We start from the raw sequence: 27,342 nt of genomic DNA on the forward strand, positions 1-27,342 counted from the left end.
TTCGGCGCGTGTGTTTAGCTAAGGGCTTTAAGGAACATGCGATACGCATCTCGTCAGACTCGGTTTGCCACACACAACCCAATGTCTTCGCTGATGGCAAAGTCATATTTTCAGTCTGAAAATCAATGTCACGAATCAAAGGTGAAAGCATCTCATTATCCAAATTTGACAAGACAATCATAGCCTCCTTGTTAGCACTCCACTTACCAAGTTTAAACCCACGGCTATCAAACAAAGCAATTGATTCATGAGTGATTTGCTGAGCTTCCTCTAAGCTATCAGCCGAAAATATAAAATCATCCATGTACATATTATTTGCAATATTGCAGAGAGTCAATTCACCAGCACTGCTGGGATTCTGCTCGATCATTTTCTTTATAGCCAAGCAAGCGATATACGGGCTACTCTTTATTCCCCAAGGGTGTACACAAAAACGAAATGGTACCATCCTACCATTTTCAAGGTCATCATCTTCAAACCACAATATACGAAACAAATCCCTTTGCGACTCAGGTAACTTTATTTGAAAGAAGCATTTAGTCACATCAGCCATGAGACCAAATCTACCAAGCCGAAATCTAGCCAAGACATCTACCAGAGGGTTTAACAAGTCAGGACCCGAAAACATTACATCATTAACACAAGTTCCTCGGAATTCAGACTTGCCATCGTAAACAATGCGCTTTTTTAATTGTGACGTAACAAAGTATGGTAAATACCATTCAAATCCCTTGACATTTCCTGCTTCACCAGTACGCTCAATATAGCCATTTGATTTAAGATCTTTCATGGTGTCAGTAAGGAAATCACGAAGTTCAGGTTGTTTTAAAGCTTTCTTCCTTAAAGCAGCAACTCTATCTGACTCCAACACAAAATTGTTAGGTAGATCAATATCTTCCTTCAACGGAACAGGTATCTCAAATCGACCATCTTTCAACTCAATATTCGGTTCAACAAGTTCTCTAGCCAACTTATCATTGCGAGACAATTCACAGGTTTCATTTTGCAACGTCAAATCCTGAATGACTTTATTCAGGTCTGCTATTTCCATATCACGAGACTCAATTTTACGCTGAAAGCCAGAGATGACATCCGACTCTGAAGACGTCTGCACTCTGCACACTTTAGCAACGCTTTCATCTAAGGGTGACTTACCACCACAAGCCAACCAACCGAGAGGAGTGAGCAAAGCATGTGGTTCACTACGATTTTCACCCACACGCTCTTCTTTTGCACACATTAAATAAGCGTTGTCGTTGCCAATCAGTACATCTACAGTACTACAATCATTCAAATGAAACATATTCACGTCATGAAAATGACGGAAACCATTTAAATCTTGTTTATGCGGTAAAGTTTTAACATCATCAGCCCAAGCTGGGTTAACCACCGAAGTTATATCACAAAACAGTTCATCTGTCTCTAACGACTGGATGTTGAGTTTGACAAGGTCAGCACAAGTAGCTTTCTGACCAGCCAGGGTATCCATTTTAAACGACGCATTATCATACGGTTTAAGATCAAGTTCACACACCAAGTCACTCGAAACAAACGTCAACTGCGAACCAGGATCATGCTGACAATACACCAACTTCGATTTGCCAGTCATTGGATTCAAAACACGAGCAGCAGTAACGCGGTTAAAGGCTGCTTTAACATTTCCAATCTTAACATTACGCACAGGAACTCTGGCACGAGCATCATCTTTCCCAACCGAATCCAGAGAATCACGTGACGTCACATAAAAATCATGCAGAAGAAAATAGTGTTTCCTATCGTTGTTAGGCCCACACTTACGACAGTTATTTGCATGAACGCAATCCCTAACCATATGCTGGCGCAAACAATTCAAGCATTTGCCAGCTTTCACAATGACATCTCTCCGATCTTTAGGTGTCAAGCGCAAAAATTCTTTACAATTAGACAAAAAATGATATTCAACTTGACCACGTGACGAACAACAAATGCATGCCGGTAGGTTTTTACGTCTGGCTTCACCACCGCGCGGTGCGCCAACAACAGTCGAGTACTGCGAACTCCCTGACATCACATCATCATGGGGTTTTACGGACGTCTGCCTAACCGGACATGAAGGCAATTTTCCTTTGCCAAACTTTTTAAATTGCTGCGACTCACCAGAATCGCCCATTAGCATAATGCTAAAATCAGTCGACTTACGCGTTTCCTCCCGTACTACAAATTCAAACAAACTCTGAAAAGTAGGCTCATCAGTGCCACCATACTGATCACCTAAAAAGTCAAGATAACGCTGCTTAGCGTCAAACGGGAGTCGCTTAGCCAAATCCAAAACAAAACGTCCTTCCAATTTGTCACGCTGACCATAAGCTTGCGCGTAAAGCAAACACTGCGATAATTCATCTTTAAACTCTTTCAGATCACTGGAAGAGGTCGAAGTCAATTTGCTACCATAGCGATACTTTCTAATTTCCGGTTCTGCAAAAAGACCTCCACGAACCCCAAAACGCTGGGACAAGCGAGCTAACGACATTTCTATCCTGTCTTCCTCTGACAAGCCAGGGGTGTCAGAAACCAAATTAGCAATCGTTTGCGCAGCTGTTCTAACACAAGCTGCTTGTAACAAAGTCAAACAAGTCCCCTTAAAGGGCGAAGCTGCCATTAAGGCCGTAACACGATTTTTAAAGAAGATAAATGGCATATTATTACCATCGTAACCAATCAAGGCCGCCTTATCGAAAAACGTCCTACTATTTTGGTATTCAAAAAAGCAATCCTGCTGTTGAGAACTCGATTTAGCGGGAGAAGACAAGCTATATCCCTTAAGGGGCTGAGTGAGCTCAGTCACATGCACAGCCCGATCAGACGCGATACGCCTCTCACAACCACCCAAATTACGTGTAGCTGGGCGATCAAAACCTAGCGGCGCAGAGAACTGTGAAGGGGGCAAAGCATTACTACTAATGGCGGCCCCGTGACCTGTACGCTCTGGGGGAGAAGTTCGGTTGTAATTCGCAGACCTTGGCTCTACAGCATTCGGAAGACCCTTAGCCGCGGCCCCAAGACCTCCTGAAACAGCTGGAAAACGTGTGGATTGCCCTGGTCCACTCACAGGTTGAACGGGCGTTTGGAAAAGGTTATGTAAATTAAACTGCGATTGATGTTCATTTCTGGAATGCCTAGAAGAGCTCTTCCTAGAGCTACGCCGGGAGCCCGCCTCTGATCGATATTCAGCTAAAACTACCTCTTTACGTTGTTCAGCCCTCAACTGAGCGTCTTTGAGTGCGAACTCAGCAGCTCTAGCTTCGGCTCTCGCGGCGGCCTCAGCTGCTCTCGCTTCGGCCTCAGCTCTCGCGGCAGCCTCAGCTCGAATGACCTCAGCAGCTCTCGCTTCGGCCTCAGCTCTCGCGGCAGCCTCAGCAGCTCTCACGGCAGCCTCAGCTCGTATGGCCTCAGCTCTCGCGATAGCCTCAGCAGCTCTTGCTTCGGCCTCAGCTTGGATCTGGAGCTCCTCTCGTCTTAGCTGTAGGTTAATTTGTGCAACTATCCGAGACGAACTCTTAGACATCCTAGTGCTTACATTTGAGGCGCTATCCTCAGGATGTATGTCAGCATCCAACATATCTGAGAACTCACTTTCTTTTTGTTCAAAGTTATTTTTTAACAAGTTAAATTCGGGATCTACCCTATCACGAAGTTCTGCCAAGATTGCAGAGTTAAAGATTGTAGTCAAAAGAGCATGGAAATGCCGTAATTCCTCTTCTAAAGTAGATAAGTTAGATCGAAAAATTAACAGTTCCTGCTTATCACTCAAAGAACCTAGGGCTACAGAAAGTTCCCCAATTTGAGTCAAAATATCCCGTCTAAGATGCCGGGCCTCTCGAACTGACTTAGCCTCATCGTTATTGGGTCCCTCCCCAGAATGGCCTGCCCGACCGCAAAGAACATCATCAGGCTTAAACTCAGTCGAGTCTACGGCGGTCGAGTCCTTGTCGCCACCGAGTGTAGACATATTAATTGTTGGGGCTAAATTTAACAATTAAAAAAATTAAGTTACACAAACACACAAAATTATTAGGCTACAGTAGTTATAAAAAACTTAACTGCAAAGACAGTAAAAATACAAAAAAGAATTTAAATGCACGATACCGTAGCTGTACGAGTATGAAGTCCTAAAGTCCACAAAACTTGCTTGGATTCTTCCACTTGAATCTACAAGCACAGATGGATTGTCTTTTAATCTTCTTTCTTGCCAATGATTGTCAAAGTTATTTTTCTTCAGTACCAAACTGAGAAGAAATGTCTTTACTTTTCTTTGCTTCTGTAAGAGTGTAGACTACCAACCAACAAATCTTCTTTTATTATTTCTTGTACTTCTAATTAGTTCTTCTGCACTAGCTGACAACAAACACGTCGTTTATTTTTATGCCTTCAAGTGCTTCTTGGCCTACCAGCTAACAAATTCGTTTTTTATTTTTCTTGCTTTAATTTCTTCTTGACCTACCAACTGACAAGAACTCGTCTTTTATTTTTTATGGTCACAGCGGTAAACCATAATCTCTTCGTGGGAAAATTTTAACATAAAGTTCCCGAATCCGTTCGTCTGTATATAATGACCGAAGAAACACACACTTGAACTTCTTTTCTTAACCAGTTAAGTGCGTATGACGGAATATCACGTCATGGAAAATTTTCCTTACAGTGCGTATGACGTGATATCACGTCAAGGCGGGGTCTCACTACAAAGCGTTGTGCAGCTGTGACGTTTTGTTTTTTTTTCGTATGAGAAGTTGTTGCGTTATCACGTTAAAGGTTTATTCTCAATCTCTGTATCTTTAGAATTTTTGTTTTCATAGATTTAAGAGGATTAATGCAAGATTTAATGCCGCCTCCACTCCTCTCATGATTTACATTATAAATTAGTCAGTTATAGTTCAACTCATTTGTCCCTTATCGCTATAAAAACAAGTTTTAGATTTCTATGTTTTAGATATTTCACGGTTGGCTAAATACACATTGGTTGTTATTGGCAATGTTCTAGCCAAGAATTGGTATAACTGCGTGCAAATGAAGAGTTATCTAACAAATATAGCTTAGGCTACCTGGCGTAGCACAGAATGCAGATTGAGAAAGGGAAGCAAGTATAGGCCTACTTGTAAAGCTAATGATAACTTTTTGGTAACGTTTCAGAATAACCACAAGTTTAGGTACATAAATATAGCTAAATTATGGCTTCTAGGCGTAAAAGAATATGTTTGTCTGATATGACTGAAGAAGATATTGATGAGCTTCTTGCTTCAAGTTCAGATGAGGATGATAGTGACGTCATTGATATGAGGCCATTATGACGTCATTGATATGACGTCATCATATTGCAGCTATTTTCAAAGATAATTTCAAACTGAACATTTTATTAATAGATTGTTTTGCTGTAGCTTCAACACAAAAAGTGTCAGAGTCGATTGAAATTAACCACTTAAAATTGCGAAAAATAATTCCGCACTGTGCGGTCGACCAGCGAAATTTAATTACGCACTTAACTGGTTAAAGTGTATTTCTGTAAAATTAGCCCGCGGCTATCGAAATGACTGCTGCAACGCCTTACACCTCAAAACTGTCACTACGATACAGATTACTTGGATAAAAGACGGAGAATTTGTCCAGTTAGCAAGCACCAAATAAACCAGTTAAATGTGCGACCGACTTCCAACAAACAACTTCGAGAATGAATCAGAAAAATTTGTGATAACTCAAAGGCACGAGAGCAGTTCGTGACGCAATATTTCATGTCCAAACAGGTCTCAAACTGAAACAGGTTTAAACCGGTCTGACACGAGTCTTACGGACGATGGTGCAATTTTGGCTCATGTTTTAGGAATTTCCATGACGTAATATTCAGTAGACCCGAACGGTTTCTACATGACGTTTGACCAGGCGAACAACCGTCTGTAACAACGATATGGTTGAGTTTGTTGATACATTTGTCGATTCCAAAAACTATCGAATCCTTTGCAATGTACGGTAGAATACATTTCCTTCGAATGATTCAGCTAGTTAAGTGGAGTTATAAAAGCGTTCTGTCCTCAGGAAAAGAAAATCATTTTCTTTTAAATTTATAATTGCCACTGCAACTTTAGCTTGCGAGTAGTAGCCTACTCTTCTCAGCTTTCTCTTACTTAGATTACATCTTCCTTTAATTTCATTACATTCATCATTGAATCTTATTTAGGACTGTAATCCACATAATGCAAAGCAGTCACAAATTTAAAACTGCTCGTTGTAGGCTACTTTAGCATTGACTCAGCTTCCGATCAAGCTCTTGTTGGTTCCAACTTGATGCATTTAAGAAACGTCTTTAGAGCTTCAATTGCAAAAGGGTAAGGGAACGTTCAAATATTACGTAACGCCTTCGAGGAGGAGGGGGGGGGTTTATGCAAAGCGTTACGTTAGCGTCACATTGGGGGGGAGGGGGTTCAAGCAAAACGTTACGTAACGCTTTCGAGTACGGAATGGTAGTTTTTTGTGCTGAATTCGTACTGAAAAAGCGTTACATGGGGGAGGGGGGGATTGAAAAAAGCGTTACGTTGGCGTTACATGGGGGAGGGGGGGTCAAAAATTCGGAAAAAAAGCGTTACGTAATATTTGAACGTTCCCTAATGTAAAGCATTGGGTTTGACTGCACCACGCCTTGATTACCCTCTCGAAGTCAATTTTCTTTGCAAGATGATAGGACAGCTTACTTTAGATTTTTCAAATTTTTTTTCTCTGACTGGGTTATAACTTTAAAGATGCCACAAGCTTACAGATAATCAATTACTCCAAAATGATAAGACATTTGAACAACGCTGTCTGTAGACAACATTATGAATTCCAACTAGATTTAGCCTAAGAAACAACATCCATATACAAAAAACTCAAATAAAGAAACAACTCACTACCTTCCAAAATCACATCATGAGAAGCATGACCAACAAAAGGCTACTTGACCACACGAAAACAGAAGATCTTTTAACTATGACAAAATTACATCCAATTGCAGCAATAATAAAATCAAAAGTTTTAAAACTGTTTGGCCACACTAAAAGATCACAATTCGGAATCACAGAAGGAAAAGTAGAAGGAAAAAGAAAACGTGGCAGACAACCAAAACGATGGCAAGACAACATCCAATCATGGACCGGGTTCAACTTGGCGACACTATGGGCAAGCTAGCTCAAATCGCCATTCTTGGAAGCAAATAACTCATGTTGATGCGCATCTGCTACAGGCGGAGATGATGACTGATGGTGATGATGATCCATAAACAAAAAATATACAGGATTTACTTTCTTTAATCGTGCTTAGACTGATACCTTTTAACTTTCCCAGATAACTTATGTTGGATACAACATCCTATGCCTGGCCAACGCAGATTTTGAAGTTAAGATTCAGTTGTCAAGCAAAAATAGTTCTCGCTTAGCTAAAACAGCACCAGTTTTCAAGTTGAAACTATCAATACAATCGAAACCGTTCAGTGATACAGAAATCATTTCAGCTTCAGATTTTACGTCTTGAAGCTGTTCAACATCGCCTACCTTAACACGAAACTGATTTGTTCTTGACGAGAAGCATCGAGAGTGACATTTACAATGATTGAGAAATACTTGGAACTACGCACTTCATTTAAGAATTTGTTGATTACTTAGTTGGTACATTTTTACTTTAGTACTAAAAATGGGCCCCCCTCAAAAGTGCAAAAACAAAAAACTACTCGTTTTTCCTTTACAATGTTTTGCTAGGGGAGAAACTGGCCCGACTTCCCCCCCCTCTCGGAGCCACTGATTGTAAGCCTGAAGCAGTGTTGTACGTTGACGCCGCCAATTTGACGGCGTCAACTTTTTGTTGATGCTGAGGCTAGCACCATCAATTTATTTTTTAGTTGACGGAAGTGATAGCGCTGTCAACTATTTTACCGATTTTAAGCGTCACGCGCTATGCGCCATCTTTTGTTTTCATGGAAAATCTCGTTTCACAATGAGACTTTCACAATGTATAGGCCTACTGACCAGCTCGACTCATCCGAATTACCGGCTTTCGCGTTGGTTGGCATGGCTACCTGGAATACAAGCGGAAGAAGTTTGCCAAATGGTGATCACTCATATCGTGAGCAGTATCGAGAACGAGGGACCAGAGAGAGAAGCGAAAAATCAATGAATGTCATCTCTTCTCGGAGGTTGAAGATAAATATACTTCAAGAGCTCTATATGCCCCGATGTTGATGCAGTGGACCCAGTTAAAAGATTTATATATAATATGCAACACCATCACAGCACGCTTGGAACAGTGATACCTTTCCGAGTAAACGTTTTCAAGATTTGTTTTTGAAATACAACACACCAATACCATCAGGCGCGGATCTAGGAGTTTTTTTCGGGGAGGGCCAGAAAATTTGAAAATCAATTAAAAAGAAAAAAAAAAGATATAACAGGTAGGCCTATGAACAATGATGGGCTACTACCGTACGACATAGGCTATACGATATGCTATAAAATAGAGTCCAGTAGTTCTCAACCTTTTTGTTTTGGAGGACCCTTTTGGTACCATCGAAGCAGTCGCGGACCCAGGGATATCTAAAGAAGGGGATACGAAGGCTTTTATTACGTCTGACAACAGAAGGGCTTTTGTTTATCGTAAATAATCTGTGTTTATCGTAAATAAATCCGCGCCTGAATATCATCCAGCGCTTATACTGTGGAACGCGTGTTTTTTCCTTGGAAAGGACATTATGTGTCCCAAACGCAGCAGATTATCTGACAAACCTTTTGAAATGCTTGTGTTTCTACAAGGAAATAACTAATAGGCCAAACAGGTAGGCCTATAGGCCTAATTACAATACACTAATACAGTCTCAAAACATAATAAGTTACCTGCTGTTTATTTATAGCTATTGTTAGCTTAAACTTGGTTGAAATACTTCTGTTCTGTGAGACCCTGGCTAAAATAGCGCTAAAAATTAGCGCTGACGCCGTCAATTTCTTTAAGAGCTGACGCAGTAGGCTACTTTACGCCGTAAAGGTTTTAGGCAATTCGCGCTGATGCTGACGCCGTCAATTTATTTCGTTGACGTGTACAACACTGGCCTAAAGCATGGTCCTAAGGGTTAAATCACTTGTAGGCTTATCGCATGGACTTCTAAATAGTAGCATCTGGACTGGAAACTCAGTGGGCAACAGTAGGTCAAACAGTTGGCCAACAGGGTTAGTTACTTGGCTGTTGGCCAACTGTTGTACCAACTGTTTGGCCTACTGTTGCCCACTGAGTTTCCAGTCCAGATGCTACTATTTAGAAGTCCATGCTTATCGTATGAGAAATTTTAAGATCTAATTTAGCTCACAATGCGTGTTAAACTTATTTAAACTACACCCCTAGAAAGTTATTCGGCCCCTATTTTGTAAATGGTCACAAGTTTGATAATTGGTTTGAGTTCCATTCTGTTCCGCTGTTCCAATCTTAGTTCAACTCTTATGCAAGACAAGTTAATTTAGGCTGTTGATTACTGCTCTGTTGAGCAAATATTAGCCTACATGACATTTTGGCACTGACAGTTGTCTCTGTTTAGTGGATTCGAATAAGCAGTAGGCGTAAGATTAATTGGGAAATGTCGTTATTGACTGCTGCTGTTCTGGGAGGCAAAGGATGGTTATGGTATGGGGAGAGAAAACTTGTATTTCGTCTGTTGTAAGAATAGTAGGTTACGGTACAATAATAAACAATAGACTACGAATAAAACAGCACCATAGCAATCTAAATATCACAACAGACAAGAACTAGCGAAAGACTACAGTATATGTCAGTCATCGAGTCAGCTTCTTCCCTGTTCTTGATGTGACAAATGTCAAGCATAGGCAAATTACGTGTTAATTATTTAAACTGTAGTATGAAAGACAGAATAAATGGGAAGCAAATTTTGAGATGGAAGACAGTGAACCGTTACTACAATTAGGTAGCCTAAGGACCTTAGTGGATGAAATCGTCCGTCTTCCATCCGGCAATCTAGCATCGGTGAAAAATTCTCAAACGCCTGCGGTGATTCAACAAGTATAGCAGAGCAAGGCCTACTGAAACACGGACCACGAGCGTACGCCCATGGTGTATGCAATTCTACGTCGGTCAACGTGTAAGAGTTTTAAATTTTTACCATCATCTCGTGGATTCCACGTCAGAAATTGTTAATCAAAGGGGCAAATTTAAATTTTTCTTTGTTTTTTCTTGCCAAGATTTAAGTTTTCAATAAAGTATGGCTATTGATGACAGCTTCAGCAATAATTAAAACATACCGACTGCATGACAAGACTAGCCTACATCCTGGGTTCAGTTGCAAAGTCTTATATATCACATCATAATTGGTTTGCTTTAAATCTTTATCCTCGGACTGACAAAGTCTTCGATAGGTTATTTCTGGTAGTTTCGCTTAGGCCTACTTGTAAAAGTTTTTGACGCAGGGCCGGTTACCGAGATTGGCAGTGAAGTTTGAGATTGTTAAAATGTCGTTACCGGGAAATTATTCCATCTACTTGTTGCAGCTGAATGAAGAGCTGTCCTGAAATGCGTTGCTCAAGCGCACATCCCGAGAGCCGAACCAGCGCTGCGTGATCTTGATTCAGGCACTTAGGCTAACACCTGAGCTAACGGGGTGGACAAATCGTGCTTACATATCTAATCTGAAAGCAAACGCGCCGCTAATAAGTTCAGTTACAAATTTTGCTCTACTTACATAAATTTTGCAATAAGAAAATGAATGATTGGTCAATGGTCATGTCTTGTCATGGCCCAGATGGCAACAATTAAGACGCTTAGAAATTGACCTATAGGCTTACCCCTATAATAAAAATTCAAGCCGTTAAGTAGGGTAATGTCTAATCGAAACTGTCTCAATTGCGTTGAGTTGGCCATGACCACGACTCGCCACTGATTACGATGAAGACCAAGAAACAACGCATTTACTAACTTGTTCTATGCAACTGATGAGAAAGGAGAATGATAAAAAACAATTGCAATGCGTGCTGCAACAACAATGTCATCACGGTGGCGATAGTGTAACTCCTCCAAAAAAGTAAACTTAGGCTGCTTTGAGTTTATTTCTAGCCATCACAACAGATGTAATAAATGCAGTAACAATACAAAAGTTGGATAAAAGTAGACCAGCGACAAAACGTACGTTACCGAAAATGCTCAGAACCAAACCGCGATAACGCGCAAGAAAGCAAACGCAGTCACAGCTTTTACATATAAAGTTTTGAAAATGCTTGAAAATAAAAGAAAAAAAAACTAACTTTAAAAAGTTAGTAGGCTTCTGCACTTACAAACAAACATATCTCTCAATAAAAATTAGCTTGCAATTTGAAAACAAAGTACAACCAGCGTAACATTCCTCAAAAGAATAATTTACTAATCAGCACGCAGCAGTTGAAAAGTCTGTTGTGTGGAATTAGTAAAATACGAAAACCAAAACAAAATAGTCCATTTTAGAGTAATTCCGTGGCGTACACAATGGGACTTGGGTGTCAACCCCAATTGAGCTTGATAGCTTACCTTAATTTTTATTGCTTTGTATATGTTTATTAGCCATCGTGCTCAATATGATCATTAGTAGCCTAGAATTATAGGCCTAGATTTTTTAACATATAGGGGAGACCGGGGAGATCTATTACAAGGGAGGGTTGTTACAATCCTTTTAACTATTAAATTAGTTCACATCAACCGCTGGAATTAAGTTTTTTTTTTCAGGTTTTTAGTTTCCATGTGCAAACGAAGCTTCAGCCGTTTTGAAGGCTGCAGTAGAAAATTATTGATGAAAAACTGTTTTAGGGTATGAAAAGTAAATTTTTGCTTTGTCAAAGAAAATTTTATTGCTACAAAACTATGAGTGATATTTAACTGGCTTCAAAGTTAAATCAGACGTGAAGTGCAATACCTTTGATCCATTATAAATATTTTAAAGCTGAGTATCACATGTTTGAAATATGTTGATCTTATTCAGCCAACTACTATTGGGGTGAGTTGTTACACAGTGTAATGCTTGCTTATCCCAACTGGAAAAAGTGCTTAATTTGGTACTCAAATAACAATTTTGTATTATTTAGAATAGTTGATTACATTTTTAAGTTCTACTAATATCTGTTGTTGCCCCGATACTGGGGTGACTTGTTACAACTGACTCATTGATATATTAATGCAAATATTTTCCTGTAAACATAACTTTGTTAAATTTTGATGTTGTATTTATAACAACTGCTGATGTGGCAAGATTACGTAAAATTTTCAGCAACTTTGTGCAAATATTGAAAGAGAAATCTTAGATTTACTGAAAATTGTAACAGCCCTCCCCGGTCTCCCCTAATGACCTGTTTCCGTGGATTAAAAGCAAGACAGCCTATCATACAGCTTAACGTAGCTGCATGTTAAACATAAATTTCAACTTTTCCAATTCCTGAATTATTTTTGTGTACGCCACTGTGTTAATCAGCTGCTTTAAATAGCTAAAAAAGAAAAGTTTTAAAAATGAAAAAGTTAGCCTCCCATTCGCCCATGGCTACATTGTTACTAAAGAACAATGGCAAAGACACGCAAAAAGGAAATGGAAGACCATTGCAAGGAGGTCACATTCACTACCGTTGTCCGCAAAAAGTTGATGCAACACTTTTACTGAAAGTTTCTTCGCTTAAATAAGCCTTTCGAGATGTGACCAACAACTGCTGTAGGCTACATTAGATAGAACCAGCTGTAATGTCATCGCTAATATACCGCTCCTGCGCGATGACAGCCCCCGTTTCTAAGCCTATTCAGCAAAACTTCCTTTTCTATCGGTTCTGCGTCATCCAGATCCACGACATCGCACTGGAACGCGATTTCAAGATATTTCATCGTCAATGCTTGATCAATAGCTGGATCAATGACCATTAGAGTACTGCGCAGCTCGTTCATAGAAATCTAAAATAGAATGTAATTTTGTAATGTAAAACTAGGTTGTGTGTGGGTGTAAGAATCATTCTCTATCCATCTTAGCTTATAACACGGTAAAAGTCTCCAAGTTTATGGTATCTACTGTATAAGCTTGCTTCAAACAGTTTGAGGTAAAATATAGGGGCAGTCTGCAAAAAACATACATAGCCTACGGTACATCCATATTTAGCAAAAATTATAATCATAGGATGGCTATAAGTCAGTTCTTCTGCCTTGTTTAAAACTTATGAAACGTCACAGGTTAATTTTAAAAGTGATAATATGCGAGAGTTAAATTCATCGTAAGGTCAAAAGCGTTGTGAAAAATGGATGACAGTTTCCAGATTTTCCAAACGCGCTAAATAAAACCTAAACAACCCATCTATCTGTGGAAAGAAGTTTCTTGATTTTGCGAAAACAATTGGCGAGGTACAAAACTTTAAGCTTGATTACATTGGATATTTTGTCATGTAGGCCTACTTTGCTTCGCAAAATCATTTTCTGTACCAAAATTTTGTGACAGGGGAAACAGATATTATTTCTTCCAAAACTTTTGTGTAACCTTGTAAATGGATATGTCGATGGAGAAACAGCTAAAAATTTGGTCAAAGAAATATTTTCTTACTCGCTCGTTGCCCTCAAGTTGGTTTGAAATGTCCATAAGGTAAGCATTACATTCTTCTTCTTCCTGTTGTCGCAGTAGGTTTAGAAACGGCCCGGTGTGTCCTTCTTCATCCTCGGTAAACAGAGCCTGTAAAGCCGGGTACATGTAAAGGAAATGTTCTGAAAGTTCTGATGTTCTTAAAAAATTGAACAAACGTGGCTATATTAAAATACTCATTGCGTAACCTACAATGGCTCTATAAGTCTATACATTTTTATCCTTTGAATCAGGCCAACTCAACATGTTAATAACAAAACGTAGAATGTTACCAAATTAAGATCACGAAGTCATAGCAGCACAGGCCACAGAATGTAATATTGCTCTTCGCTAAGAATAATCTTCGGCAGAGTTGTCTATAAAACATGTTTAGGCCACACTCCATGGCATTACCCAAAATATTAATGTATAATAAGTAGGACAAGATTTTGCAACTTTTTTTACAGCTTCCGACAGCTTTCTAAATACTCAGAATTTATGTAGTATGAAGTTTTAAGCTGTTTGTAGAAATTTTATATTGTAACTTTTTGCAACTTATTTAGGCTATATTTTACATGCAACTTTTTGCTGCAACTTTTATCAAGTATTGCGCAAAATGCAAAGGTGTGTTTTAAAAAACATGTCGTAAAACTGTTTCTAGTATGGTTCTATTCTCTTTGATTTGCATAACAAAGAAATATTTGGCATTATATGTAAATAGATCGCTTGAGTAACTCACTGTCGTTTAAATTTGACAGCTCTGCAGGAGCTGACAGCGAAATGCTGTGTTGTAGGTTCCAAATCTCAAGAACATCAAAATGTATGCATGATCGATAGCGTATAGAAAAGAAAGTCTTAAGTTGTTGGGTTATACTACAACAGAACCTTTCGAGTATCTCATACCCTAATAATTTTAAAATACTTGTGCATAAATGCAACTTTTGTTAAAATTAAGTGCAAATTTCCCACGATTTTAATGCAATAAAAACGCCCTAATATTAAGTTGTTATGATCCTTAAAGTCTAGACGTGTTGCATACCTATTACTTAGCCTATACCAGTACATAACAAAACTGAATTAAAAATACTGCCACCGCATGCAAATACGGTGTTGTAATGTCGAAATGAGGAGGCAATTATAACTACTACAAATTTGTGAAACCTAATGTGTTCTGATTTAATAGTACAATACCCTTCGGTATTAACAAACGAGGGTGGTTTGAAATTAACTTTTAGGCGTGATGGGAAAAAACAAGCAAGTGCAAGATAAACGCTCCATTTATGAACTGTACCTCAATATGTTCCGATGAGTAAGCCTATTGCTTGTCATCGTCGTGTGAGCCACTGGGGCCAAGGCCCAAGGGGGTATCCTTTACTACCCCAGATTCACGATGTTTCTGGACTATGCTGGAAGGCTACTAATGAGCAGCCAGTCTTTGGCTTCATCATCCAAGACACGCAGACCTTCCACTCCATTCGGTGGTACTTGAAGGCTTGCCATCAACCAACTATAAATCGTCATAACACAGATCGATGTGGAGGCAGGGTGTGAAGGCGATTGCAGCACTTGGAGGTGAATCCGGCCGCTCTCGGTAACGGGGGCATCACCGGATTAAAACTGGACTACTACTACTACTACTTAGCGCTTGGTTACAGCACAGTGTAAAAATAACTCGTTGCAAACAAGTAATCACTGCAAATTTAAAAAAAATTAACGTGTTTTGGCCATACCTGGTACTCCATCGGAGCTGTATTGTCGGGCGCGTATTCCAACTCTTCAAGTGAAGAAGACAGTAAAGCAGATATACTCGCTTCTGTTTTGAGTGGAAACGCTTTGGTTAGAGCAGAAGAAAACTGAGCTTGGGTAACTTGTTCTGAAAAGTTTCGATGATTTAATTACCTGTCATGCATATTATACGCTCCATTGAATGATAGAGCCTTGTAGCCCCAACGTGTAGTCACACACAGCAACTTTAACAGTAAACATGAAAAATAAAGTTTTCAAATTAATGACTTGATAATCATAATTTAACTTTTTTAAATTTAGTAGAATGAAATTAAATAAACACAACTGATATTATCTGATGATGTTGATAGTCAAACAAAAAACAAATCAAATTGTGCATTGACTGTCCTTTTATTGTGAAGCAACCAACTTACCAGTTTTCTGGGGGTCTATTTTCTCCAATTCAACCATGAATTTCTTGATGATATCCATCTCGCGGTAATATAGATCCTCGGTAGCTGCATTTATAAGTTGAAAGTTTTGATAAAGTCCATAAAAGCCATTATTACGCCAGACAAACATTTTTAAAGAGTAGAAACAAGCAAACCGGAATAATAAGCTTAGTTCAAGTAAGCCACCAAACACGATCTAAGGAATAAACAACTGAAAATCTACCAAACTAGAGCAGAAGCTAATGGATCTCAAACTGGGTGACATGGATCCCTTGGGAATCCTTCAAAATATTAAGGGCCGTGATTTTATTTATTTCAGGAAAAAGTACGGGTACTGAATTCCATGTGATAAAATTTGTATATTTAAACAATGTATCAATAAATTTACTATGAAATTACATGTGATAGTATGAGTTCAACCGTCACATAGGTTTCAACCATTCTTTACATGACGTTCCCTCGGGCCCGTGTCTCAGCATTTACCCCTCCGATGTCTGAACAGAACTTTTCGAGCTCCCTCGTAACGATCGGAAGCACCAACCTTCGTTGTTGATGATCTTTAGGAATATCTTCATATGCGGCTCATCGGCAAACCGGTTGAGAGCGCTCAAAAAGGAATATCCCCATTCCGCTGACAACTCTTCAAAGTTGTTAAATTTCTCCTGTAAATCGCAAGTAGCGGCGATGATCCAGCAGTGCTAACAACCGTAGTGACTGGGTGATATTCTTAATGGCACGCGACACAAGCATTTACCTGCTGTAGCTAAGATCCTCGGCACGTATGCAGCAGTACGGTTAGGGTCGCTACGGAGAATTTGAGTTAAATTCAGAAGGGGTCTAATAGCAACAACAATGACGATGGTCGGTTTTAACAATTACATGTCAGTACAGGTCGAAATATCAAGGCGACTAAGAACGCAGTGATTCGTATAAGCTTAGGCGACTATTGCGCTCAGAGTGCTGCGACGAAATTTTCATAACATAATAGGCTATTTTTGCACAACCGAATTGAGGCAATTAACAAGCCTCAAATTTGTTATAAATCGTTTTATTTCGTCGATTACATTTTTCAGAAATTATTCAGCAAAAATGTTCGCGTTTGGAGAAGGGAGGTTTCTATCTGGCCATCGGCGCAAAGCTGGGAACTCACCGTTCGAGTGCGTGGGCTGCTCGCCTACCTCAGCCACCCGCCATCAGTCAGCCTACCTCAGTCACTCATTTCCGTTTATCGGACAACACCGAACAAACACGTAAAAATAGCGCAACTTAAGGAAGTGTCGAGTGACAACGCGTGTGATCAAAATAGATTGACCAGGTCAGCGAAATCTTTCATTTTTACATCGATTCAACGTTCGCGGGCGTTTAATCAATGTAACAATGGCGGATTTTGGAAACTGGAGATTGACTTACCAAGAAGAAGGTGTGCAGGAAATCGGTCATCTTCTCTCGGTTGCCACGCTGGGCATCGCTGGTTACTTTTTGCGCCCAAATGTCTTTGAGTAGACCTGACACATCAGACTTTTTCATTTGACGATTTCTGATGGGACCGTCATATCGCAGATACCTGAATATGTTCACACATTAAAAGAATGAGTCAATAAAGTAGCATGAATGGCCGCCACATTGTTAACAACAAGGTAGCGATTAATTAACAGTTTTGCTGCTTGCTTAGGCTAAATAAACATGAAGGAAACTGGTTTCAGTCATATCTGCAATACTAGTGAGTACAGTCATTTGTTTAGCCTTTACTTCAGTACGCAGTGTGCAGTTTTTCTTCTAAAGCAATTTATAAACAATACCAATTTGACACTTGACATTTGCGCTGTTTTTGCATTAAACTTGCATTGTATTTCTAGAAATGACTGTTTTAAAAAATATCACAATGTCATTTTTGAGGCATAAATATTTCCTATAACTACATAAGTTTTTGGCTCGGTGGTTTTTGGTAACGAGATTCAGAGAAGAGCAAAACATGACATCAGTTGTTGATTTGTGTCTATTTTTGGGCTTTGCAAAATCAGTTTTGTCATAGTTATATTGTAAACTGTTCTGCTGTCAATTAAAAAAATCGCAAGAAAACCAGTAAACCTAACTTTAGAGTTCAACAGGTGACAATATTACACTACAAACCTCTGTATTTGCAATGCCTCTGATGAAGTTACACATTTTGTCACATAGATTCAACGAAGCCTGGCAACCCAGTGAATGGAATAATGTTATTTTATTGGTTTAAACAAACAGAAATCTTAACATTTTTGTTTATGTGGAATTCTCAACAGGGATGTAAAAATAGGCCTGCTGTAAAAACACTATTAGGAAAAAAAATATTTTGCAAGAAAAGATTGCGTAATACTTTCTTACATAACAAGTGCAGTCATGCATAAAAAGGTGAAAATGCTTGTTTTGTTAACTTGAAATAATGGCATGCTGTTACTTCACTGTATGTTTGCTGTGCAATGAAGCGACTCCATTAAAACCTTGTTATTTTGGAATTAGTAATCTCTGCCTGAATAGCTAAAACACATGTGATAAACTGCTCTCCGGCGACATCTTTCGATCAACTCTGTCTCAAACTGGACAACAATGTAATAAACAATCCAAAAAAACATGATTATTGATTATCCTGTTCAACCAGTGGGAAATTGAGAAAAAATACTACACATTCTACAAAAGCTTGCTTTACCTGATTGGTTACTGGTGAACAATCTTAAATCCTTGTTCTAATCTAGTTCTATTGTCTAGTCTTACAGTTTTCTGCTTCTTCTTTTTCTCCCCTTTCCCCAGTTCTTTCTTGCAGATTGGTTTTAGTTGAGGCTTCAAGAATCGCTCAACTCAAAACAAACTCAGCAATCGACTTTCTAACTGCGTAATAACTTTATCCTGTTGTATTTCTCATCGGAACGCACGGTCTACTTAAAAATTACACAATTATTAAAAAGATCGGTAATCTAAAACAAGCACAAAACAGAAATTATAATTCTCAAAAGGCGCTTATCGTCCATACTTGGGAACTTCTTCGCCGACACCCTTCCCGTCAAACGTATCTGGACCTTGTGGACTGCCGGCTTTCAGTTCTGAGAGCAGAGCTTCTAATATTTGTTCGCTCGTTTTGCCGAATGAAACTTCCTCCCAATGCTCGGGTCCAGCTGAAGGCAAGAATGCGAAACTGGTTATAACCGGTTCAGCATGTTTTTGGTTTAGTTTTGAATCTTTATCCTCGGACTGACTAAGCCTTGATAGGTTATTCCTGCTAGTTTCGCATACTTGCAGGGGCTTTTGACGCAGGGCCGGTTACCGAAAGTGACAGACTGAAGTTTCCGATTGTTGAAGTCTTGTTGCCAGGGAGTTATTCCATCCATTAGGTGCCGCTGAATGGAGAGCAGTCCTTAGAATGCGCTGCTCAAGCGCACACGCCAAGAGTCGAACCAGAGCCGCTTAATCTTGGAGCTTCTTTGTTCACAAAGTTACGCGCTAACCAATTGAGCTATCGGGGCGAACGATTATTTCTGATCATTACAACAACAAAATCGTACTTGCAAACGGAATGAAAGTCGAAAAACAGGAATAAGCAAAAAACATGACCATTGCTTGACACCGCAGTAAAATAATAAGTTGAACAACTTGGTACGGTCGCAACACCAACACAGTATACTTGTAACAACACAACGCTTCAGTGAAAAATTGGTAAATTCATGGGCGGTTGAACACAGCCTGAGGTAGGCTATAAGCCACCACATCTTACCTGGGATAACATCACCACATTTATCCCATTCTGGTCGAGGTGTGGCGCTTCTTCGGAGCGTTTCAGCTTCGGTGTAAAATTGATCTCTTTGATCTAGCACCTGAAAGTTGAACGTGTGCTTTGAGCAAAGAGAAAATATAAACTAAGAAAATGCAGGTACACTATTACTCAGTTTGAACAAAATACTTTCTTAATTTTGAAGAGTGAAAATGAGAAAGTCAAGGCGTACTAGTGTCCTTAGTAACATCCAAGCTTCAGTTGGTTGATATTTTAAAAGATTCTTGGAAAATCAACTACAAAATATCATTCTTGCTATAAAAGTGGTTTAGAAAAATTTCAGAGTGGTATAGGTTGCAGAAACCATAGTATTAGCTGCGACAATTCAGCAATCAAACATGATAATTTAGTATTTTTCTTTTGATTTACTTGTTATCAGTGAGTAACTGCGGCTTAGCACGAAACTAGAGCCTCTATAGTTTGTTAAAAATAGTCTGATCACTACCAGAATATCATTTATCAGAAGAGTTTATATAATCAGAACAGAGATGTATTTGAGCCGTGGCCGGAATTTGATCACATTATCACTGAAGCATAAGACTTTTCTTGCATAAATTATAGTGTCATTTTTAATTATGTTGGAACATTAAGTTCAAATTATGTACAGTAGTACTATTTTTAAGCCTAAGCGTATGCATGTTTAGCGGTGGGATGGCGCAGCGGATAAGGCTGTCGATTTCCAATCATGCAATCCTGATTCGACTCCCCGCTTAAGCTGGTTGTTGCAAAACACCGCTCTCCTCTACCCAGGGTGTAATAAATTGGGTGGGCGTAATTGCTGAAGGAAAGGCGGCCGAGAGAAAGGAACTGGCCACCCTACTCACGTTAGTGCCGAAGGCTTAATATAATGAGAACTTTATCTTCTCATTTCCCGATGCTTGGATCAAGTATGAGACTCACCACCTATACATGTTTAAGCCTACATCCTGTTAAGTAGATCACACAAATACCAAAAGCACAAAAAAGAGAAGTCGGTACAATACTATCGAAACATGCGCTGAGATAAATATGACGTTTCACCTACGCTTCTTCGTTGCTATTGAAGCTATTCACCTGTTTGTGAACATCGAGCAGAGTGTCATGATCTTGTTTCAATTGCGCAAAGTCAGAAGAAAGCAAGTTGTTCTTTTCGTCGAGCTCTCCAAATTTAGCTTCAAGCATTTCAAAATCTCGTCTTGGAACAACGTCCCCATAATCAGCCTGCATCCGGGTCAGTTGTTCTGTCTGCTTCGTTAAATCTGCCTTGGCTACCTGAGAATAGAAATTGGTTTCGGTTGATCAATGAAGTATTTTTGACAACAAAAAACTATTTTAAAACTTTGTTTCAAACTAATTTTAATCCAGAAAAATGCGCAATAAACGCTACGTTTCGAGAATCAAGTCGCTGAATATAAAACGCTTTAAGTTTTTTTTTATGTTTAAACTTTGTCTTAACTTGTAAAACAGGAATTGTACGGAAGATAGCATGTCTCGTGGGCATAAGTTGCTATCAAAAAGGAAAAGAACTAACTCTTTTCACAAATTATTATCACCATTAAGTCAAAATTAAACAAGCTCCCCGAAGAAAAAAGAATAAATACATGAACAAAACAAAAGTCATGTTTAATATATTGGCAGAAGCAGGTAGTAATATTACACTTGATGGAATAACAATCGAAAGAGTTGATCAATATATTTACCTTGGTCAAAAAATGACAACTAACCCCAACAAAGAGAATGAAAAGACAAGAAGAATATCACTCGGTTGGCAAGCCTTCGGCAGAGCAAGTTCAAAATTTAAGTCAAAATTGCCCCTTCCTCTCAAAAAACAAGTCTACGACCTATCCAACTGTTAGGCTACATATGGCGCGGAAACTTGGAACCTTCCGAAAAAGTTAACTCTTAAACTAAGATCAATGCAAAGAGTATATGAACGAAGTATGATGGGTTTAACACGGCGAGACAAAAAAACTGCTGAATGGATTTGAAATCAAACAAAATTACCGGATTTGTGATAACTATCAAAAACTAAAGTGGTCATAGGCAGGTCATGTAGCAAGACATTAGAACAAATGAACATAAATTGAATGAAGTAACAAACAAATTGAAGTAACAAATTAACAACTTGGACACCCTGGGAAAATAAACGCAAACGAGGAAAGCCAAAAACGAGATGGAGAGACGAGATTAACAAAGAATGTGGAACAACAAACTGGTGTATAAAAACACACGATCGACTAGATTGACAAGAAAAGAGAAAGGCCTTTGTTCAGCAGTGGGTTACCACCGGCTGAAAATGATATCTTCATACATTGTTTAAGTAAAAATAATATCTGGGGCACCACAGAGTTGCAAATCAGAATCAGTTTTTAACAGTTTTTAAATTTATGGCAAACACGTAAATCTATTCATGTAAAGCAGGGGCGTCCAACCCGTGGCCCGCGGGCCACCTGTGGCCCGCGAGAAAGTTCTGAGTGGCCCGTGTGATATTTTTCGAAATGACATATATTATATAATCAACTCAATCGCCAACGTAATTTATGGCGAACTTACATTCCGATAAATTGGCATTTATTGTTTGCTTTCTTTCTCTATTACTCTATAATCCCTAGTGCATGGGGTGCGCAACCGTTCAAGTTAATTTTATTGTATCACAATGCACATTGTTACGCATCACATTTTCCACATTGTTACGTCCACCCTTTTCCACACAATAGTACTGGTGCTTCAAGAGTCAGTCAATCAGCAATATTTCTTGCTTTTAGCGAGAGAAGTTCAAAACTTTCTATTGCTAGAATTTTATGAAAAAAATTATTTCTTAAGAAAAAGATCAGAGGATTCATAGATTGGCAGTTTTCGTGACATCATTATTCGGCAGCACTTACTTAGTTTTTCGTGGATGAACCTAGGGACAGCCGGACAATACGTTACGGGACGCGCAACTCCGCTGTTCCGGCAATATCAGAAGGGTCAATTGCCATTTTGACATTTTTTACGCTTTGCTGCTGGCTTGCTTTCAACTAAAAACCTTAAACCACTTTAAAACCAACTTCACTCTTCTTATATAACCCATAAAATGTAGGCTACAAACACATTTCCAAGATTAGACTTTGGGTGTGAGGGTTTTAATTAGAAATTATCAGACAGTCATTTTTAAGATTACAAATTAGCAGTAAATACTCAAGTGGCCCGCGAAACCATTCGTAAACTACATGTGGCCCTTTGGCCAAAAAGGTTGGACACTCCTGATGTAAAGTGAACTCACCTTCAGGGACAACTTTAGTCTAATGGGATCATCATCGACATCAATGGCGCCTTGACCTGCCGCTCGCTTCAGATCCTCTTGTTGGTGCCTCAGATCGTTCATGTCTGATATTAGCAACTTTCTCATGTCGCACTCGTTGCGGTATCTATGACGAAAGGGGATATCCTAATGATGGATGTTTGCATACCCCACAAGGTACGCTTGATCAGCTTTATCACGAAAATTTTAAATTTCAAGGTGTTGCCTATCATATGGTGATAATACATAAAGTTGTTCAATATAATTATTTCAGATCGAGTGCACGGAAGAAAATGAAGCCGATCTCATTGTACTTAGCGTTGATTTATACGCTTTGTTGAAAGATCCATTAGGCTGTCAGAGAGGATCGAACTGACAGCCACGGAAGTACAGTATGTACGTCAAACACTTTCTTGATGTAGCCACATAGACAACAAAAGCTGCTTACCATTATAACTCATATGTTGCATATAAGAATATTTATGATCGCTATTACATTATATTACGTTGTAGTTACTTTTTATATTCGATTGAAAGTTGCTCCTGCAGTTTCTCAACTTGAGACTTGAGAGATTTTTCTTTTTCCCTCATTGAATCGATGTGTCTTAAAAGATCCATTTTGTTCTTTCTGAGCAACATGATTTCCTGCCTTTCCTGTTAAGGTTGCTGATTAATAATCATGTTCTATTTTGCGCCCATTATGACAATATGCAATACACTGCGATCACAGTCGAAAAAAGTTAAATTAAAAGTATGGTAGTCATCTCGTGTCAAGGAAAACAGATATAATTTTAGTTGATATTTCACATTGAGTTTTATTTGTGCTTACATCATTCATTTATGTTTAGATTAAGCAACGCTTTCGAAAACCACATACATCATCTCCAAATACAGAACAAAATGTCAATGCGAGCAAATAGGTGTAGAATGACAATATCAAAAACTCTTTTCCATATTTTGCATACAGGAAAAATGTGCATACATATAGGTAGGCTATATAGTAAAATTAGCTGGATTTTGATACAAAAACTTAACCATTTTTTAAACCTGTGTTTACGTCTAAAAACTTACTTCTTCTCTGATTTTCAAGATCTTTTGATCACACTGCTCTGATACTGTGACCAACATCGCTTTCAATGGTTCTAAGTCATTGATCTTTTGCCGGTAATGACTCAGCATTTTTTCATATTCACTTTTAATCTGCAAGGATAAACAAACAAAATGAATCCAAAAGCAAACACAGCGAAAACTAAATTTAAAAAAACAAAATTTACCTGAGACAACAGAGGTTTGTAAGTTTTGAAATCTTCTATGAGATATTCAAACACTTCTCTGTAAGCTTGGAGTCTCAATTCACTAGGTTTAGGATCTGTACATCCAAGCTGTACTATTTCTTTTCGAACATACGCTTCCAAAGCTGAGAGGAATTTTGGTTTTGGAACAATCGATTTCTGAAAAAAAAAATCAAGTAGCCTGCTTATGTGACACTTGGCGTGTATAGAAAACAAATATTTTTCATTTTTCGTACGTAAAAAGCTGTGATTGTGGTACTTCCGCCAATCTTACCAAAGTGCTCAAACTGCAAGCAGTGAGCTTTGTGTATAGTATGGCTGTTCCTGTTGTGGTTCATTTTTGCGAATTGTGAATGATGTAATTAGCAAGTAACTGATCTGGAATGCTGCCGATTTTTAAGTAAGATAAACAAACCTTGATAGCAGTGAGATCATTGTTGAAACTTCTCGCAATCAAACCAGTATCTGACACAGAGCGGCTTGCATAAGCCGGCCAAGTCTCTATTTCACCCGATCTCGTGTCTTGGTTAGGTTGTAAGCTGTCTTGAGTTGGTAAAATATGCTGCAACATACATGACATTGAATAAACATCTTTATACAGCGCACACTGCATGCTATTCAATGACAAAAAAATAAACAGGCTATATAAACACAAAACACATCACAAACATATTAAATCCTGTGATGACAAAATTTTTCTTACACAAATACACATAGGTGTAAATACCAAAGTTATTATAAAAAGTAGGCGCATACCTTTGTATTATCACCAGATAATTTGTAAGAAGTTGAAATTTTGTTATGAGAATTGCTGGGATCCTGAAATGAATTCATTCCACTCGATTGCGGATCAATTGGTGGGAGCTTTGGGGATTTCAAAGCCATTGTTTCAACTTAAAACACTTTATTTTATAAAAAAAAAGTTGACTACATTACAATATGCTGCACATTATTCTAACACATTCTCTCAGTCGTTTTTAAATAATTGTATACTGTAATTTCTATTGCAGTGAAATTAAAATATAATTGTAATTAGTTTTATGAGGAAACACAAAATAACCTGCAAAAATTATACTAAATTATCACTTCCGAATCCAGTTTATATCTAAAATGTTGCATATGTACAAGTGAGATTATATTAAGTAACAAAGAGATAGAAAATAATTTTGTACTTCATCTCAAGACATGGATTACAGCAGTGGTCAATGCTATGCTAAAAAGTATATACTTAATTAGCACATACATTACATGAAAGGAATAAAACAACTCAACACTTACAAAAAATTTATTTTATATTTGCAGAAAGAATGAATAGGCTACCGTAAGTCAAAATGTTATACGACTATCACACATTGCCTATAGTTTTGTCAGTACAATATATTGTACCCAAATACTGCTAAAATGAATACAAACGATTTTTAGTTTAAGAAATTGATTTCATTTAATTGCAATTTTTTATGTAATCAATTGATAACATTGGCTACAAGGCTGAAAGTATGCTAAAAATTTCGTTCATGTTTTAAATCTTTTGACACCAAGCACAACTTGACACAACAAAACAAAAGTTTATTAACTGTTTTTATCAAAAATATCAAAAGAATTGTATTGTTAAGTGACATGACCATTTGGCATGAGACACCATATCAACTTCTGACAATCAATATAACAGATTAAAATATTTTAAGATAGTACATAACATTACAGAACAAATCGACTGAAAAGCAAGTAAAACACAATCAAGTATGCAGAAAGAAAATATATACCATTGCAGACACAAACATAAACACATTGAAAAGGTTTGAGTTGCAAAGATAAAGTTGCGTGAAATAATATTTTCGTAAGTTTACAAAGCAATATAACGTGAATCACAATCAAATGCGTTTAACATAAAATGCTTTTCCAATTTGGTTAAGTTCTTTTTCATACATGTCATGTTCATTTTCTAATAGTGTACGCAAAGCTGCTCTTCGAACTGCCACCACAGCTTTAGTGGCAAAAGACAATTCAGTTTTCATATCTTTCTTGTTTTGCTTGTATCTTTTTCTTGCGCTTGCTTCTTCTAAGCTCTCAGCCCAATCTGCCATTAAACTGGCGTTAGTTTCTCTTTTCAGTTTTGAAAGTTGTTTTGCTGTTAGCTCATCATTCAGTATTCGATCTTTTTCTCGATTGAGAGATTTTACCAAGCTTGATCCACGCCCGCCCACCTCAAAACGAAGCGACATGTTCATACTCATTGGGATTTTTTAATAAAAAAATGCTTAATAAGTAAAATTCAAACACTTAACAATATGAGAATCAACAATTGACACCTGTATGGAAAGTACAATAAATGATAATGTGTTTTATTTCCTTGTAGCTAGGCAATAAAAAACAAAAATAGGATAAAACAAAAAAAAATGGAGCTGATGTACAAGTCTACGCCCTGGTCATAAATCCAATAAAGTGAATATAAGTCAAAGATTGGAATTGACCATGACATATGTATAGGGTGAAGGGTGAAATGTATCAACATTGAACATCGTTCAACCAAATGAAAGCTGTTTACAAATACATTTACTTTGCTTCACTATTTTCTAACTCTACCTTCAGGATTAGGTGGGGATTTTGGTTGGGGTTAGAAAATAGTAAAGCAAATAAAGTAATCAAGACTACTTCACCCTTTACTTTCTTCACCCTATATTTTTGGTCAATTCTAATCTATAACATCATGGTATTTTCAACCAGGGCGAGACTTTAACACCAGCTCCCACAAATCCTTATGTCCAACATATAATTATTCAGTAGGCTATCATATTTCGGAATGGCCCGTTTTGGTGAGTCCGATTCGGTGAGTCCGATCCCTTAACGGGGGATTTTTTCAATTTTTTTTTAAATTATCGGGTACCGTAACCTAATTATCATTGCCATTTTAGGGTTTGGGGTTAGAGGTTAGGAACTCACCAAATCGGACTCACCGAATCGGACTCACCAAATAGTAGCAGACCCATTATATTTGATATATTGATAGTAGTGTAGGCTAAAAACTTATGGTTATGGGTACATTAAAATACTGATTGACAGGCATTGTCAATGTTGCAAGTTCTTTTTAAGCAAAAATGACATTTATTCCATTGAACTTGCTTCGACATAAAGGGAACTACCAGAACTCGCACAGTTTTGCTAAATTTTTTTCTGCAGTTGGGAAGCAAAACTAGTCCAGTTTAGCAGTCAAGAGT

General features: G+C 38.2%; 1 protein-coding gene across 1 annotated transcript; it reads right to left on the reverse strand.

Moving 5' to 3' along the window:
• Positions 1-10,840: 10,840 nt before the first annotated feature.
• Positions 10,841-25,997, reverse strand: LOC145778099 (translin-associated factor X-interacting protein 1-like). Its single transcript, XM_082589513.1, has 15 exons — positions 24,884-25,997; positions 24,543-24,689; positions 24,110-24,286; positions 23,907-24,035; positions 23,353-23,489; positions 22,818-22,962; positions 20,627-20,824; positions 19,517-19,616; positions 18,779-18,920; positions 17,185-17,338; positions 16,316-16,436; positions 15,757-15,840; positions 15,328-15,470; positions 13,583-13,708; positions 10,841-12,945 (listed from the first exon to the last, which is right to left on the reverse strand). Exons 1-15 carry the CDS (start codon positions 25,010-25,012, stop codon positions 12,751-12,753), a joined length of 2,127 nt encoding a protein of 708 aa, XP_082445639.1. The 5' UTR covers positions 25,013-25,997; the 3' UTR covers positions 10,841-12,750.
• Positions 25,998-27,342: the final 1,345 nt, after the last annotated feature.

The sequence above is a fragment of the Aplidium turbinatum genome, chromosome 10, assembly GCF_918807975.1.
Source record: "Aplidium turbinatum chromosome 10, kaAplTurb1.1, whole genome shotgun sequence".
In the NCBI taxonomy this organism is placed as follows: Eukaryota; Metazoa; Chordata; class Ascidiacea; order Aplousobranchia; family Polyclinidae; genus Aplidium; species Aplidium turbinatum.

Excerpts from the sequence above, each read along its gene's own strand:
- LOC145778099 (XM_082589513.1), bottom strand. The coding sequence starts at position 25,012 with ATGGCTTTGAAATCCCCAAAGCTCCCACCAATTGATCCGCAATCGAGT. Across the intron at positions 23,490-23,906 it reads TCTTGAAAATCAGAGAAGAA|GAAAGGCAGGAAATCATGTT; the intron begins GTAAGTTTTTAG and ends CAACCTTAACAG. Across the intron at positions 20,825-22,817 it reads GACTAAAGTTGTCCCTGAAG|GTAGCCAAGGCAGATTTAAC; the intron begins GTGAGTTCACTT and ends TTCTATTCTCAG.